Genomic DNA, 18,484 nt, shown 5'->3' on the forward strand with positions numbered 1-18,484 from the left:
ATTTGATTTAGGTCATACCTGAATGGTCTAGTGGTTTTCCCTACTTTCTTCAATTTAAGTCTGAATTTGGCAATAAGGAATTCATGGTCTGAGCCACAGTCAGCTCCTGGTCTTGTTTTTGCTGACTGTATAGAGCTTCTCCATCTTTGGCTGCAAAGAATATAATTTCAGTGCTGACCATCTAGTAATGTCCATGTGTAGAGTCTTCTCTTGTGTTGTTGGAAGAGGGTGTTTGCTATGACCAGTGCGTTCTCTTGGCAGAACTCTATTAGTCTTTGCCCTCCTTCATTCCATATTCCAAGGCCAAATTTGCCTGTTACTCCAGGTGTTTCTTGACTTCCTACTTTTGCATTCCAGTCCCCTATAATGAAAAGGACATCTTTTTTGGGTGTTAGTTCTAAAAGGTCTTGTAGGTCTTCATAGAACCATTCAACTTCAGCTTCTTCAGCGTTACTGCTTGGGGCATAGGCTTGGATCACTGTGGTATTGAATGGTTTGCCTTGGAAACGAACAGAGATCATTCTGTCGTTTTTCAGACTGCATCCAAGTACTGCATTTTGGACTCTTGTTGACCGTGATGGCTACTCCATTTCTTCTGAGGGATTCCTGCCCGCAGTAGTAGATATAATGGTCATCTGAGTTAAATTCACCCATTCCAGTCCATTTTAGTTCTCTGATTCCTAGAATGTTGACATTCACTCTTGCCATCTCTTGTTTGACTACTTCCAATTTGCCTTGATTCATGGACCTGACATTCCAGGTTCCTATGCAGTATTGCTCTTTACAGCATTGGACCTTGCTTCTATCACCAGTCGCATCCACAACTGGGTGTTGTTTTTGCTTTGGTTCCATCCCTTCATTCTTTCTGGAGTTATTTTTCCACTGATCTCCAGTAGCATGTTGGGCACCTACGGACCTGGGGAGTTTCTCTTTCAGTATCCTATCATTTTGCCTTTTCATACTGTTCATGGGGTTCTCAAGGCAAGAATACTGAAGTGGTTTGCCATTCCCTTCTCCAGTGGACCACATTCTGTCAGATCTCTCCACCATGACCCACCCGTCTTGGGTTGTCCCACAGGCATGGCTTAGTTTCATTGAGTTAGACAAGGCTGTGGTCCTAGTGTGATTAGATTGACTAGTTTTCTGTGAGTATGGTTTCAGTGTGTCTGCCCTCTGATGCACTCTTGCAACACCCACCGTCTTACTTGGGTTTCTCTTACCTTGGGCGTGTGGTATCTCTTCACGGCTACTCCAACAAAGTGCAGCTGCTGCTCCTTACCTTGGACGAGGGGTATCTCCTCACCGCCGCCCTTCCTGACCTTCAATGTGGGATAGCTCCTCTAGGCCCTCCTGTGCCCATGCAGCCACCACTCCTTGGATGTAATCACCATACCTTAAGCCTTCTTTCTGAGGCAGAAGTGCCTTTGAACTCCTTTGAGGCAGAGGTGATAATTAGTTAATTATTGTCTTAGACCCCTTTATTTTTTCGCTTTCTGTCTGATGTCACGTAAGGCATTTTCAAGCCCATGTGGAGGTAGCCATTTGATCTTGAGATGCCGATGTAATTTTTCAAGTAAGTTGCTTAGGGAAAGAAAGGTGGGTGGGTAACCATTAAAGGAAAGGAAATCTGAAGACAAGTGCCTTTTACAAGTGCTTGGCTGTTACTTGTCAATTTACATGTGGGTAAGTGGGAACAGTGCATAAATCCCTTGGTACCGTTCACTGATCTCTGTGGAGCAGTCAGGTGCTTAATTTCTAGTTTATTCTGCTACAGAAAAGCATTCTGAAACTAAGACTTTGATCTTGTCATTATAGTATTTGTATCTTTTAAAATACTGCTTCCACTCATACAATTCTGGTTCTTTCATGCTAAATACTTGAGCTCTTAAGTAAATAACACATTTACAAGATTTAAGAAGCAAGTTATGACAGGACTCACACTGAAAGGTCTGTCTCTTGTCCTCATTGGCTCGTTTTCCATCCTTCCTGCCCCACCAACGGCAGTAGTCATCTTTGGTGAGTTTATTGTCTCTCTTCCAACGTCTCTTTATGCACATCACAAGCAAATGTACTTCTCTTCTCTGTATTTTTACTTCTCTCTACCTTGTTAGGAAAGGTTGTAGGCACCATCACCTTTCTGCACCCTTGCCACTGCCAAGATGAGCTCGGACGTGTCTTAGTTCTTCATTTACAGCTGCCTGGGTGGCGCATGGCATTTTACGTACTGTGAGTTTATCATTCAAATAGACTCAGCTGTAGACTTGCTGGGTCAAAGGTTCCTGTGTTTGTAATTTAGGGTAAATGTTGACAAGTTGCTTCCCGCCGACTTGGTGGTGATTTGCACATCCACATGCCATATCAAGACTGTCTGTTCCTCCTGGTCTCATCCCCAGCACTGGTTTATCAAACATGTTTGATCTCTGTCAGTCTGATGGATGAAATGTGGCTGTGAGGCTCGACATGTACTTCTTATGCTGAAGGAGGGGCAGCTTGGTTCGTGTTCACTGTCATTGTTAAACTAATGCTCTTTGAAGTAGGCCTGGTCTGAGCTGTTCTTGTCTCCTCCTGCTTTTCAAGGTTGACATTTTGTTTGACTGAATGGTATTTAGTAATATTAATCCAGTGTCCGTGTGGTGTCTTTATGTTTTTGAAGGCTTCGGCACATCTTCCTCATCTTCGAACACAGCAACCTCATCCTTCAAGTTTGGCATCCCATCACCCTCTTCTGGGCCCTCTCAGACGTTAGCCAACACTGGGAACTTTAAATTTGGAGATCAAGGAGGCTTCAAAATTGGCGTGTCATCAGATTTGGGGTCTGCAAACCCCTTGAGTGAAGGCTTCAAATTTTCTAAACCCATAGGAGATTTTAAATTTGGAGTTTCATCTGATTCTAAACCTGAAGAAGTCAAAAAAGACAGTAAAAATGACAGTAATTTTAAGTTTGGACTTTCTTCTGGTTTAAGCAATCCAGCTCCTTTAGCTCCATTTCAGTTTGGGGTGTCTAGTCTTGGGCAGCAAGAAAAGAAAGAAGAACTGCCTAAATCCTCATCGACGGGCTTTAGCTTTGGTTCAGGTGTCATTAACCCTCCCCCCACTGCTGCTGCTGACACCGCGGTGACCTCTGAGAGCAAGAGTGGCTTCAGTTTTGGAACCACAGACACCAAGAGTGTCTCTGTGGCTCCTTTCACGTGTCAGACTTCAGAAGCAAAAAAGGAAGAAACACCTGCTACCAAAGGAGGGTTCGCTTTTGGCAGCGTGGACCCTACCCCTCTGCCGTCAGCCTCATTATTTGTTTTGGGAAGGACAGAAGAGAAACAGCAAGAGCCTGTCACTTCTACATCTCTCGTGTTTGGGAAGAAAGCTGACAATGAAGAGCCGAAGTGCCCACCGGTGTTTTCCTTTGGGAATTCAGAGCAAACCAAAGACGAGGGCTCTTCCAAGTCAACCTTCAGTTTCAGTGTGGTGAAACCATCTGAAAAGGAATCCGAGCAGCCAGCAAAGCCCGCTTTTGCTTTTGGCGCTCAAACCAGTACTGCAGCTGGTAAGCATTAAACCTTTTTTTTTTTTTTTTTTAACAAGGTGTCGACAAATGCAGCAAGTCAAGGGATGGTTTACACTGGACATAGTTGAGAGAGTCCCAGTCACAGAACTCTGGGAAGGCGTAGAGGACTTCCAGTTTTAACTGCTCCGTACCACCCCTGCCATCCCCTCCTCCACCCTCCGTGATTCTGACGAAGTTATCTGCATGTCTGACTTTGAGAGATGTAGCTCTGATGGAAAGCCCACAGTATTTGCATATTTGTCTGTGACTTTTTCCCTTCTGTTTGAGCTTTTAAAATCAGAATTGACACATACTATTCAGGAAGATAAGCTCAGGAAATACTTTCTAATAAAATCTTTATGTACAGGCCTTCATATACAAATAGCAATAGCCAGTCTTCAGCTGGCATTCGAGGAACATAGACAACAAATACAATAAATCCCTGAGAAATAGAGGTGGATTTGAAAACTAAAATCACGAAGAAAAAAATAGCATTTTTAAAAGTAAAAAAAAAAAATAATAATTGGTGAAATAAAATCACTGCGTGGACTGAGTAGCAGGAAAAAAAAAAACAAACGGCTGATAATCGGATTAGTGAACTAGAGTTTCCCAGAACACAATGTAAAAGAACAGATTGATCTAAGCCGTACCCACAAGTTCCATTGGAATAGGAGTGCCTAGAAGATGAGGACATTATGAAGGGAATATCAAAGAAGCGACAGGAGACAATTTCCCACATGTAAAGAAAGACACTGGTCTTAAAAACGACGTGTTCACTGTGAAGGACCAGTGAAATTTTAGAACATGAGGGCCAAAATCCTGAATGCTTTCAGAGAAAAGAGTTTGCCACAAATAGATTATCAGATTAGCATCAGACTTCTCATTTGTAACATGGAATGCTAAAAACAGTAGAGCACTGACCTCAAAATGCAAAAATGGTCTTGAGAATTCTGTTAACCAGCCAAATACTCTCAGACTCTAAGAGCAACATACAGATGTTTTTCAGACAAGCAAAGAATCAAAAGTTGAATACCTATGAACACTTTTGAATAATAAATTGGAAACACAAGAAAATGAAAAATTAACCTGAAAATATTTGTATGGAATTCAGCACCTAGGTACGAGCAGTTTTTATCTATAAAATTTTACTTAAATTGAAAAACACCCTTCAAAGAAAGCAAAAACTAAATTATCCATTATTATTTAGAAGGAATAAAAATGAGATAGGGTCTAATCAAATTTAATCCTAGTATCACTATACTATTTCCATTGAAACATACATTTTAAACATCCTATTAAGCAACTTGAAAGTGACCTGTTACTACATTTACTGTCAATTATACTGGTGCCCATACTGCAGTGTGACCAGCCCTGGCTAGTAGATAGTGTTGGAATTGAGATATTATTGGAACAAGTCTTTTTAAAAAGTCTTCTACTAAAGGTACCTGGATTCAGGGTCACCATATACAAAATCAATAGCTTTCCTCCAAATCAAAAGTGAATAGTTTGGTAGCATATCCCATGTATATTTTCTAACAGTTCCAATTAGTGTTTTATAATATCAGCAGAACCTGCAATGTGGTAAATGAGAGAACATAAAAGAGGTATTTTACACTTGTTCCTGAGTGAATATCCTTTCCTCTCCACCTCACCCCCAACAGAATTTCAGTTCTTGGAGGAATCTTTGTGAGCTTAAGTGAAAATAATTCTAAAAATTCATATGGAAGGGAAATCTTAAATTGTGGAGAGAAAGGCTGACATACTGTCAGGTTTGCCCTACTGATATCCAGCGATACTATAAGGCTGCAATATCTGACAGTCTAGCAACGGTAGCTGTAGAGGTTTGGAAGTTTAGTATGTTGCAGAGTTACAAATAAGTGAGCAGACTAGGGTGCACTAGTCTGGACAGCCAATTCAGATAGTGGTGTTCAGTGAGATTTGGATTTAAGGAGTATTTAAAAATATATGTATATTTTGCAAATACATACATATATATATATATGAATAGTTTTATGTGTTTGACTACATCAAAATTTAACAAATTTCCATTCGATGAACTATTTATATTCAAATCTTAACGATTCTCAGAGAAGGCAATAGTACCCCACTCCAGTACTCTTGCCTGGAAAATCCCATGGACACAGGAGCCTGGTAGGCTGCAGTCCATGGGGTCGCTAAGAGTCAGACACGACTGAGCGACTTCACTTTCACTCTTCACTTTTATGCATTGGAGAAGGAAATGGCAACCCACTCCAGTGTTCTTTCCTTGAGAGTCCCAGGGATGGGGGAGCCTGGTGGGCTGCTGTCTATGGGGTCACACAGAGTTGGACACGACAAGTGATTTAGCAGCAGCAGTAATAATTCTATTTTCTAATGGACTTTTAAGATTTTGGGGTAGGAAAAAAAATGCTTTCTGTTATTACTTGTTCTTAAAGAATTTTGTTTCTTAATCTCCATCTTACAGATCAAGGTGTGGCCAAGCCAGTTTTTAATTTCTTGAACAGCAGTTCCTCTAATTCAAGTGCACCAGCCACTTCAGTTGGTGGTGGCATATTTGGTAGTTGCACCTCATCCTCCAGCGCACCTGTGGCTGCCTTTGTGTTTGGACAGGCCAGCAATCCCGTGAGCAGCTCTGCCTTTGGAAACGCTGCCGAGTCTAGTACATCTCAGTCTTTGCTGTTTTCTCAAGAGAGCAAACCAGCAACCACATCAAGCACGGGTACAGCTGTCACCCCATTTGTCTTCGGTACAGGAGCCAGCAGTAATAACACTGCAACCTCTGGCTTCAACTTTGGAGCTACAACCACATCTAGCTCTGCAGGTATGTTTTAAAAAGACAAATACATGTTGTAGTTGAATTGGCTTTCATTATAAGTAGATGAACTCTTAGCATATAATATCATAAGAAAGCATGGCTGCATTTAGGTCATCTCTAGCTGGGATGTTGTAATTACTCAATGTGGAATGAAGTACATTTTGAGTTTAATGTAATTCCAGACCACAGCCTTGTCTAACTCAGTGAAACTAAGCCATGCCTGGAGGGCCACCCAGGATGGGCAGGTTGTGGTGGAGAGGTCTGACACAGTGTGGTCCACTGGAGAAGGGAATGGGGAATGGCAAACCACTTCAGTATTCTTGCCTTGAGAACCCCATGAACAGTATGAAAAGGCAAAATGATAGGATACTGAAAGGGGAACTCCCCGGGTCGGTAGGTGCCCAGTATGCTACTGGAGATCAGTGGAGAAATAACTCCAGAAAGAATGAAGGGATGGAGCCAAAGCAAAAACAATACCCAGCTGTGGATGTGACTGGTGATAGAAGCAAGGTCCAATGCTGTAAAGAGCAATATTGCATAGGAACCTGGAGTGTCAGATCCATGAATCAAGGCAAACTGAAAGTGGTCAAACAGGAAATGGCAAGAGTGAACATCTACATTCTAGGCAGTGAACTAAAATGGACTGGAATGGCTGAATTTAACTCAGATGAGCGTTATATCTACTACTGCGGGCAGGAATCCCTTAGAAGAAATGGAGTAGCCATCATGGTCAACCAAAGAGTCTGAGATGCAGTACTTGGATGCAGTCTGAAAAATGACAGAATGATCTCTGTTCGTTTCCGAGGCAAACCATTCAATATCATGGTGATCCAAGCCTTTGCCCCAAGCAGTAATGCTGAAGAAGCTGAAGTTGAACAGTTCTATGAAGACCTACAAGACCTTTTAGAACTAACACCCAAAAAAGATGTCCTTTTCATTATAGGGGACTGGAATGCAAAAGTAGGAAGTCAAGAAACACCTGGAGTAACAGGCAAATTTGGCCTTGGAGTACGAAATGAAGCAGGGCAAAGGCTAATAGAGTTTTGCCAAGAGAACGCACTGGTCATAGCAAACACCCTCTTGCAACAACACAAGAGAAGACTCTACACATGGACATCACCAGATGGTCAACACTGAAATCAGATTGATTATATTCTTTGCAGCCAAAGATGGAGAAGCTCTATACAGTCAGCAAAAACAAGACTGGGAACTGACTGGCTCAGATCATGAACTCCTTATTGCCAAATTCAGACTTAAATTGAAGAAAGTAGGGAAAACCACTAGACCATTCAGGTATGACCTAAATCAAATCCCTTATGATTATACAGTGAAAATGAGAAATAGATTTAAGGGACTAGATCTGATAGATTGCCTGTGAATTATGGATGGAGGTTCGTGACATTGTACAGGAGACAGGGATCAAGACCATCCTCATGGAAAAGAAATGCAAAAAAGCAAAATGGCTGTCTGGGGAGGTCTTACAAATAGCTGTGAAAAGAAGAGAAGTGAAAAGCAAAGGAGAAAAGGAAAGATATTCCCATCTGAATGCAGAGTTCCAAAGAATAGCAAGGAGAGAGAAGAAAGGCTTCCTCAGCGAACAATGCAAAGAAATAGAGGAAAACAACAGAATGGGAAAGACTAGGGATCTCTTCAAGAAAATCAGAGATACCAAGGGAACATTCCATGCAAATATGGGCTCGATAAAGGACAGAAATGGTATGGACCTAACAGAAGCACAAGATATTAAGAAGAGGTGGCAAGAATACACAGGAGAACTACAAAAAAGAGCTTCACGACCCAGATAATCATGATGGTGTGATCACTGACCTAGAGCCAGACATCCTGGAATGTGAAGTCAAGTGGGCCTTAGAAAGCATCACTATGAACAAAGCTAGTGGAGGTGATGGAATTCCATTTGAGCTATTTCAAATCCTGAAAGATAATGCTTTGAAAGTGCTACGCTGAATATGCCAGCAAATTTGGAAAACTCAGCAGTGGCCACAGGACTGGAAAAGGTCAGTTTTCATTCCAATCCCAAAGAAAAGCAATTCCAAAGAATGCTCAGACTACTGCACAGTTGCACTCATCTCACATGCTAGTAAAGTGATGCTCAAAATTCTCCAAGCCAGGCTTCAGCAATACGTGAACCGTGAACTTCCAGATGTTCAAGCTGGTTTTAGAAAAGGCAGAGAAACCAGAGATCAAATTGCCAACATCTGCTGGATCATGGAAAGAGCAAGAGAGTTCCAGAAAAACATCTATTTCTGCTTTATTGACTATGCCAAAGCCTTTGACTGTGTGGATCACAATAAACTGTGGAAAATTCTGCAAGAGATGAGCATACCAGACCACCTGATCTGCCTCTTGAGAAATTTGTATGCAGGTCAGGAAGCAACAGTTAGAACTGGACATGGAACAACAGACTGGTTCCAAATAGGAAAAGGAGTACGTCAAGGCTGTATATTGTCACCTACCTTATTTAACTTCTGTGCAGAGTACATCATGAGAAACGCTGGGCTGGAAGAAGCACAAGCTGGAATCAAGATTGCTGGCAGAAATATCAATAACCTCGGATATGCAGATGACACCACCCTTACGGCAGAAAGTGAAGAGGAACTCAAAAGCCTCTTGATGAAAGTGAAAGAGGAGAGTGAAAAAGTTGGCTTAAAGCTCAACGTTCAGAAAACGAAGATCATGGCATCCGGTCCCATCACTTCATGGGAAATAGATGGGGAAAGAGTGGGAACAGTGTCAGACTATATTTTTCTGGGCTCCAAAATCACTGCAGATGGTGACTACAGCCATGAAATTAAAAGACACTTACTCCTTGGAAGGAAAGTTATGATCAACCTAGATAGCATATTCAAAAGCAGAGACATTACTCTGCCAACAAAGGTCTGTCTAGTCAAGGCTATGGTTTTTCCAGTGGTCATATATGAATGTGAGAGTTGGACTGTGAAGAGAGCTGAGCACCGAAGAATTGTTGCTTTTGAACTGTGGTGTTGGACTGCAAGGAGGTCCAACCAATCCATTCTAAAGGCGATCAGTTCTGGGTGTTCATTGGAAGGACTGATGCTGAAGCTGAAACTTCAGTACTTTGGCCACCTCATGTGAAGAGTTGACTCATTGGAAAAGACTGATGCTGGGAGGGATTGCGGGCAGGAGGAGAAGGGAACGACGGAGGATGAGATGGCTGGATGGCATCACCGACTCAATGTACCTGAGTTTGGGTGAACTCCGGGAGTTGGTGATGGACAGGGAAGCCTGGCGTGCTGCGATTCATGGGGTCGCAAGGTTTCAGACACAACTGAGCTAGTGAACTGAACAAAACTCTTGGAAGCGATTTTCTCATCTCATTAGGAGTGTAATCTTTAGTTTGTTCAACTTTTTTTTTTTTTAATGTTGTAAATAACCAGACACTGAAGATTATTTTATTAGACGTTAGTCCTCTTCATGCAGTGGATGCATGATCACATAATAGTCAGTACTTGCACTATGTTGCTTTTCTGATAGGAGATCAGTAGTTTTGGCTGCAAGATAGGAATCTTGTTAATTGAAGTTTTTTTAATGGATTCTTATGGTTTTACTAAATAATGGTAGCAAGCATTGTATTTTCTTCATCAGTAATTCAAAACTTGTCCTGATAAGATCTGCTCAGCAAGGTAAGAGTCTGCAGAGAATCTTGATATGTGCATTTCAGTTTACAAAGATCTCTTGAGGATTGTCTCCTGTTCAGCCATCCGTGCTGATTGAAGTGTCTCTGGGTCTCTAGGATCCTCCTTTGTGTTTGGCACTGGAGCTTCAGCACCTTCTGCCAGCCCAGCGTTTGGTGCTAACCAGACCCCAACATTTGGACAAAGTCAAGGTGCCAGCCAGCCTAACCCCCCAGGTTTTGGATCTATATCATCTTCAGGGGCATTATTTTCTGCTGGTTCTCAGCCTGCACCACCTACTTTTGGGACAGTGTCAAGCAGTGGACAGCCTCCTGTGTTTGGACAGCAGCCTGGTCAGTCTGCATTTGGCTCTGGGACAGCTCCTAATCCCAGTAAGTATGTAGTAATGGTGTAGTTTGTATCCCTATTGGAGTTTTGTATGTCTTCAGTACAATTTTTTTTCTTTGAATTTTGAAACCATGCATGTCTCTTTTCTTCAGTCTCTTGTACTTGGCAGAATAGAGACGTGTATGTTTAGTTTTACCTATAAACATCATTCCCAACTCTTTTCCCAACACAGTTAAGCACTCTCTTTTGTTTTGTTTTGTTTTTTTAAACAAGGCAGGTGCAGTTTTTAAATAACTTCCTGGTTTATTGTGTACTCGTGTATTCGTTCATTTGTTTGGCTGTGCCGCATCTGGGCTGCGCTCAGGCTTTCTCCAGTTGCAGCGAACAGAGGCTGCTCTGCAGTGCACGGCCTTCCCACCGCAGTGGCTTCTGGCGCTGTGGAGCACAGGCTCTAGAGTGCGGGCTTGTTCCATGGCACATGGTAACTTCCCGGACCAGGGATTGTGTCCCCTGCATTGGCAGGTGGAGTCTGAACCACTGGACCGTCCGTATCCTGTTGATGAAAGTTTGAGTTGTTCTTAGCTGTCAGGACATGCAGCTCTGCATGCATCTTAGTGCATCACAAATCATGCACACTCTGATGGGTGGTGCCAGTCACATCCTTCCAGCATTAAATGAACATCCTCATATTTGGATGCTACTTGATTTCATTTTTTGTGAATTCTTTTTGTAATTTTTTTGGGGCCCTTATACTAATTGGTTGTTTTGCTTTACTTATTGATTTGTAGAAATTCTTCATGTATTTTGAATGTTAGTATTTTGTTAGTACATGTAGCAAAATTTCTCCTGTTCTGGACACATGATAATCATATTAATCAGGATTTAATGATTCCCAACCCCCTAATACAAAATTGAAGAGTTTAGCTCTCTTTCACACAGCTAACAATGCCTTCAGTCCTAATAGAGTGATACTGTGTGGTTAGACCACTGTGCTAAATATGCAAACACTGTACGATGTACTGTGACTTTCTTTCCTAGACAACATTTTGTTTTTCCTAGCATCAGTGATTTCTTCTCATGGTTAATATTTTCTTCTCCCATTTGTATATAACTATTTTCAGTTTTTTCAAATACTTTGGCTATTTCTCAGTATCTGAAATTTTACCACATAATTTTTTAAAGTTTTTTATTGGCTTTTATTTTTGCTTTTGTATTGATCTCGTTGATGGGCAGTGTTACGTAGTGTACAACATAGTGATCCACAATTTTTAAAGGTTATACTCCATTGATGGTTACTGTAAAATACTGGCCACCTTCCCCATGTTGTATAATATATCCTTGTAGCTTACATTATACAGAATGGTTTGTACCCCTAACCTCTCCCCTGTCTTGCCTCTTACCCCTTTCTTCTCACCACTAACGACCAGAAGTTCTTTCTGTGTGTCTGTGAGTGTGTTGCCTTTTTGTTATATTCACTAGCTTGTTAGATTGTTCAGATTCCTCAGATAAATGATATCATACAAGTATTTGTCTTTCTCTGACTTATTTCACTTTGCATACTTCTTTCGAGCCCCTACGTGTTGTTGTAAATAGCAAAATTTCATTCTTTTTGTGTGTATGGTGGGATACTACTCGGCCCCGAAAAAGCACACACGCATACACACTGCTGCTGCTAAGTCGCTTCAGTCGTGTCTGACTCTGTGCGACCCCATAGACAGCAGCCCACCAGGCTCCCCGTCCCTGGGATTCTCCAGGCAAGAACACTGGGGTGCGTTGCTATTTTCTTCTCCAACACATACACACTGCATCTTCTTTATTCATTCATTTGTTGAGGAACACTTGGGTTGTTTCCTTATCTTGCTATAAACATTGATTGGGATGCGTGTATTGTTTGGAATTAATGTTTTGGATTTTTTTTTTTTTTTTTTCAGATATGTACCCCGGAGTGAGATTGCTGGGTCATATGCTAGCTCTATTTTTAGTTTTTTGAGAAGCTGCCTGTTTTGCAGTAATTAGTGGCTGCACCAGTTTACATTCCCACTGACAGTGTGTGGGGGTTCTCTCTTCTCAACATCCATGCCAGCTTTTGGTATTTGTGTTCTTTTTGATGGTAGCTATTCTTACAGGTGTAAGGTGATACCTCATTGTGGTTTTAATTTGCATTCCTCTGATGTTCAGCATCTTTTCATGTTCCTGTTGACCATCTGGGTACCTTCTTCAGAAAAAAATGTTTATTCAAGTTTCTGCTCAGTTTTTGTTGGATTGTTTGTTTTATTGATGTTATGTGAGCTGTTATATGTTTTGGATATTAACCCCTTGTTTATCATATCATTAGCAAATGTTTTCTCCCATTTTGATAGTCTCCTTTGTTGTGCAAAAGCGCTGAAGTCTAATTAGGTTCCATTTGTTTGTTTTTGCTTTAGGAGACTGATCCAGAAAAATATTGCTACAATTTATGTCAGAGTTTTCTGCCTTTGTTTTCTTCAAGTTTTATGGTTTCTGGTCTTACATTTAGGTCTTATGTTTTTGTATATGGTGTGAGAAAACATGCTGATTTCACGTTTTTACGTGTAGCTATATGATTTTCCCAGCAGCACTTACTGGGGTGACATTCTTTTCTCCATTACGTATTCCCACCTCATGTGTCGTATACTGCTGACCACTAGTGTGTGGGCTCGTTTCTGGGCTCTGTTGTGTTCCTTTGGTCTGTGTGTCTGTTTTTGTACCTCTAGTGTGCCGTTTTGATGACTGTGGTTTTCTAGTGTGGTCTGAAGCCAGGATGCGTGACTGCTGCAGCTCTGTTCTTTTCTCAAGGTGGTTTTGGCCATGTGGGTCTTTTGTGTTTCCGTACAAATTTAAAAATTTGCCAGGGATTCCCTGGCAGTCCAATGGCTAAGGCTTCACTTTCCAGTGCAGCAGGCGTGGGTTTGATCCCTGGTTGGGGAGCTTAAATCCCATGTGCCTTGCAGCCAAAAAACAAAGCATTAAAAAAAGAAAAAGCAGTAGCAATATTGCAACAAATTTGATAGAAACTTTAAAAATGGTCCATATTAAAAAAAATCTTAAAAATATTAGTTCTGTGAATAATGTTGTGGGTATGGGTATTTTGATAGGGGTTGCATTGAATCTATAGATTGCTGTGTGTAGTATGGCCCTTTTAACAATATTAGTTTTTCCAGTCCACAAACTTAGTATATCTTTCCCTCCGTGTTGTCTGCAGTTTCTTTCATCGATATCTTATGGTTTTGTGAGTACAGATGTTTTCCCTCCTTAGGTAGGTTTATTCTTAGGTATTTTACTCTTTTTGATGTGATGATGAATGGGATTGTTTCCTTAATTTCTCTTTCTGATAGTTCATTGTTAGTGTATAGAAATGCAGTAGATTTCTGTATGTTAATTTTGACTGTGCAGCTTTACTTAATTCATTGATGAGCTCTAGTAGTTTCCCGGTGGTGTCTTTAGGGTTTTCTCTGTATAGTATGTCATCTGCAAACTGACAGTTTCACTTCTTCCTTTATAATTTGGATTCCTTTTATTTCCTTTTCTTCTCTGATTGACTTCCAAAACTATGTTGAATAAAAGTGGTGAGAGCGGGCATCCTTGTCCTGTTCCTGATCTTAGAGGAAATACTTCCTGTTTAATATGTTCACAATGGGCTTGTCAAAATGGCCTTTATTTTGTCAAGGTATGTTCCATCTATGCCCACTTTCTGGAGTTTTTAACATAAATGGATGTTGAATTTTGTCAAAAATATTTTCTATTGAGATGATCATGTTGTTTTATTCTTCAGTCTTTGGTGTGTATCACATTGGTCTGTGGATATTGAACAGTTATTGCATCTCTGGGTATCATGGTATATATTTCTTTTAATGTATTGTTGGATTCAGTTTGCTAATACTTCGTTGAGGATTTTTGCATTGATGTTCATCATTGATACTGGCTTGTAATTCTCTTTTCCTGTAATATCTTTGTCTGATTTTGGTGTCAAGGTGATGCTAGTCACCATTCTAATGACCATTCTAATGGAGTTCCCTTTAGCTTCCTCTTAAAGGAATCTGTTTCCTGAGTGTCATGTGTTTTTCCTCCTTATGCCCTTGTTTTGGGAGAATACATTTTCCCATGATTTCTTAAGGACACAGGGAAGAAAAGTTTGAGACCTTATATTTCTGGAAAGATCTTTATTCTGCCCCCATGTTGGGTAAGATTTTGGTTGAATATATATTTAGAATGGAAATCACTTTTTTTTTTTTTTTTTAATGATTTTGAGGGCATTTTCCCATTGTGGATGTTCTAGCTCCCAGAATTAGTTGCTCTTGAAGTATCTTTATTTTTGCTTTTGATCTGTTTTTCTTTCTGGAGTATCATTATTTTTTTTGCCTCCAGTGTTCTGCTTATGAGGGTGTTCCTTGGTCTGAATCCATTTTTATCCTTGGATAATGTTGGGAAGGCAGTGTGTCCTATTTATTATAAATTTCTTTCATGGGAATTTTCTTGAATTATTTCTTGGGAGATTTTGCGCCTCATTCTTTTTTATCTTCCGTTTTTTCTCTTTTTCTCCCACTTTTTGTTATGTTTCCTGGGAAGATTTTCTCAATTTTATCTTGAAACACACCTGTTGCGATTTTACTTCTGCATGTATTGCTTATTTTCTTAATGGAAATTGTTCCGTCGATGTTCTTTTTTATATCCTTCTGCTTTTGTTTTATATGTGTTATCTGTTGATCTCTTGAGGATATTAACAATGAGTTTTTGTTTTGTTTTTCCATTTGATAGTTTTTGCTTTGTTTTCTCCAAATTGCTTTTCTTTATTATTGCTTCAGTCTTAGTGTTTCTTATGAAATATTTTCCTCAGATGTCTGGTGCTTCTTGCCTCTTACTCATAGTGTTTAGGTTTTGTTTTTTTTAATTGTAGTGAGAATGTTTAACATGAGTTGTGTCTGCTCATCAGCAAAGGCACAGGTATTGGTGACTGTAGGCACAGAGTTCTAGAACCTGAGCGTCTTGTGTAACTGACCCTGGGCACCTGCTCTGAACAGCACCGCCTCGTTCTCCCCGCCCCTACGTCTCCCTGCAGCCCCCGTTCTCTCAGCTTGTGTGAATTTGGTTATTTCAGATTCCTCATAGAAGTGAACTCATGCATTATTTCACTTAGGTCCTCCACATGTCTCCATGTTTTTTTCAAATTGCAAGATTAATATTCCATTTTTTGTGGACACGTCATTTCCTTTATCTGTGCGTCTGTCTGGGGATATTTGGGTTGTTTCTACTTAGGTTATTGTGAATAATACTGCAGTGAATAAGAGTCCAGATATCTTTTTGAGATCCTGGTTTCAAGTCTTTTGGGTAAATACCTAGAATGGGATTGCTAGATCGTATGGTAGTTTTCTCTTTAACTTTTTGAGAAGCTTTCATACTGTTTTCTTTAGTGGCTGTGGCAATTTACATTTCCACCAACGGTTCACAAGAGTTCACTTTTCTCCACATCCTTGCCAACACTTGCTATTTTATCACTAGCCGTTCTGAGAGAGGATAGCTCCTAGTGGATTTGATTTGCATTCCCTCTGATGATTGGTGAGGTCGAGCATCCTTATTATATATACCCATGTGTTGTCTTTGGAGAAATGTCTGTTCAGGTTCTTTGCCCATTGGGCAAAGGGTTTAATTTTAATATCATTGTAGGTTTATCTAACTGGCTTGTCCTCTTGCCAAGAGCTGAATGTTAGTATGTTTCGGTTTCTCCTTTTGGACTGTCACATTCCCCAGAGAAGATTCTTCAAGTCTCCTGTCTGAAGGGCATAAACACTCGTTGCCTGTGTTTTGGGAGCTGAGTCAGGGCAGAAGGCTGCAGTTCTCAGTATTCTTTGTACTCGGCCTACTGCTAGTCCTTCTATCTGCAGTAGGTATCCTTGCCTCTGTGTGTGATGCGCCGGTCCAGAGGCCTCTCCAGAGACTGGAAGTCTGTACCTCTGCTAGGTAGAGGAGGAGCGTTCTCATCCTGCTTGCTGGGGAGGGGTTGATCTGGGTATCTGCTTCTTAAACAGTTACTCGACCATCCTGCCTTGTTTTTTTTCCAGTCTTCGTTAGCACTTCCAGAAGTCCCTGCACCTAAAACCCTGTGGGCATGGTTGGTGTAAATGGAATGCCCTCTGTGCTTTCTCTTGCTACCAGTTTAGTATTTGGCTCCAGCTTCTAAATTTTGTTCTGTCATCTCTTTCTCTCCCTATCTTTGTAAAATTCCCCTTCCTGTGATTTTAACATAATTTTTGAAAAAGGTAGAGCTCAATATGTTGATTCCACAATCTCAGTCAGAAGTCCACTCGGCCCTTTTTCCCCTTGGTCATGGGTGAGTTGGGTCACTTGTTGGAGGGTGTCAGATGTATATTTTGTTTACAGAGAAATTAATTTTCTTTAAGTAACCATAGGAGAACTTAACCCTTCACGTTTTTGTATGTAAAAGTCAGAGTCATGACTAGAAAACGGTCGTTTTTACCTTATGAGGTTTTTCTGCTTCGACCGTTTTAGGCTCCGTTTTCCAGTTTGGCAGCAGCACTGCGACCAACTTCAACTTCACCAACAGCAGTCCGTCAGGCGTGTTCACATTCGGTGCAAGTCCCAGCACACCCGCGGCCTCCTCCCAGCCCTCTGGCTCAGGGGGCTTTCAGTTTAGCCAGTCTTCAGCAGCGTTTACTGTGGGGTAAGAGAACTTTCTGTTGAGATGTGTGCATGTGTGTGTGTTTAGAATCACCAAGGTCAGTATAGTTGAGGTAAAATCGAGTATGTTCTCCACCAATTCACCGTATTACAGTTTTGGAGGATCATAACCCAAGAAGAGCATGGGGGTGTGTGTGTGTGTGCACGCGCGTGTGTAGGTATGGGTGTAACAGAGTGTGCTTCCTTTAACACTGTCTCCCCACCCCCCATCAGCAGTCACACAGTGTTATGATTGTGAGATTTTATGTGAGCATCATGTCACGTTACAGAGTTTTTATTTTTCGCAGGTCAAATGGGAAAAACATGTTCTCTTCTTCTGGACCTTCGGTTTCTGGTCGAAAGATAAAGACTGCTGTTAGACGCAAGAAATAAAGGTCATGATGTGTTACACACACTGTTTTAACAGCTGGCGCACTGCTCTCAGATACTGGATTGTACTATAATACTGGGTTATCTGAAGTCAGATCTGCCTAAGGACTTCTTTAATTTGGGAATTTTCCTCCTTTTTTCTTTATAGAAGCGCAACTTCACCTCTCCCACCCCCCTTTTTAAAAAGATAATAGCTAGACTGGTGACTGATTCTTCAGCAAAATTATTTTATGATCCAGCAAATTATTCACTGATTGGCATAGGCTGGCAGAACCAGGAACCGAGCCTGCTCGGAGAGTGGCTTTGTGTAGAACCTCTTCGTCCGCACCACCGCGCGCGGATACGCGTTTATGGAGCGCGCTGCAGTTGTAACTATATCTGAGGAATTCTGTATAGACTAGAGAATGTTGAAATGAATGATTTCTATGCTGAGTTTGTGCTGGTGTGTATGTGTGAAGTGAGTGAGTTGGGTGTATCGTGCACTAAAATTTTCTGATAGAGGAAGCCTGATTAAAGAACGGTCCATGCTAAGGACTTGTTAGATCTAGTTCGTTCTCCATTGAATAATTATATGCTATTTCTATATTGTCATTCTTCTATCACCTGTCTTGCCTTTTTCATTATTTTATTATGAAACTTGTGTAAATACAATCTTGTTTCTGTACTTTTTTGACATAACATAAATCTGTGAACTTGAAATTTTAATTTTGTGTTAGAAATTTTTTTTGTTGTTCGTTTAGTCTCGTCTCAGATTTTATTATGTAAATCCCATTATTCAAAGTTGCCTAAATCCATTTGGAAATCTTTAAAAAAAAAAAAAAATTGGGGATTCTTAAAGTGAGTTTATTGGCTTTTCTGATCCAGTTTTTGTTTGGACCAAAAACCAGTATTGTACAAAGTATTAAGCATATATTTTTATATTTACTGAAATGGACTGTGGTGACTTTGGATAATAAGGAAAAGTTTAATATTAAAGCCATGTTTATTACAGTATAATTAACATGTTAAACCATGGGATAAATGCCATCAATAAAAAATTATGAAATA

General features: G+C 40.7%; 1 protein-coding gene across 1 annotated transcript in view; it reads left to right on the plus strand.

Annotated features, from left to right (window-relative positions):
- Positions 1 to 18,484, plus strand: part of NUP153 (nucleoporin 153) — a 70,910-nt gene extending 52,426 nt beyond the window's left edge. Inside the window, exons 18-22 of the mRNA NM_001205754.2 lie at positions 2,654 to 3,541; positions 6,006 to 6,362; positions 10,129 to 10,401; positions 16,880 to 17,051; positions 17,356 to 18,484. Coding sequence (NP_001192683.1) covers positions 2,654 to 3,541; positions 6,006 to 6,362; positions 10,129 to 10,401; positions 16,880 to 17,051; positions 17,356 to 17,440 — 1,775 coding nt within the window. The 3' untranslated portion in view covers positions 17,441 to 18,484. The remainder of the gene's footprint in view (positions 1 to 2,653; positions 3,542 to 6,005; positions 6,363 to 10,128; positions 10,402 to 16,879; positions 17,052 to 17,355) is intronic.

The sequence above is a fragment of the Bos taurus genome, chromosome 23, assembly GCF_002263795.3.
Source record: "Bos taurus isolate L1 Dominette 01449 registration number 42190680 breed Hereford chromosome 23, ARS-UCD2.0, whole genome shotgun sequence".
Lineage (NCBI taxonomy): Eukaryota > Metazoa > Chordata > Mammalia > Artiodactyla > Bovidae > Bos > Bos taurus.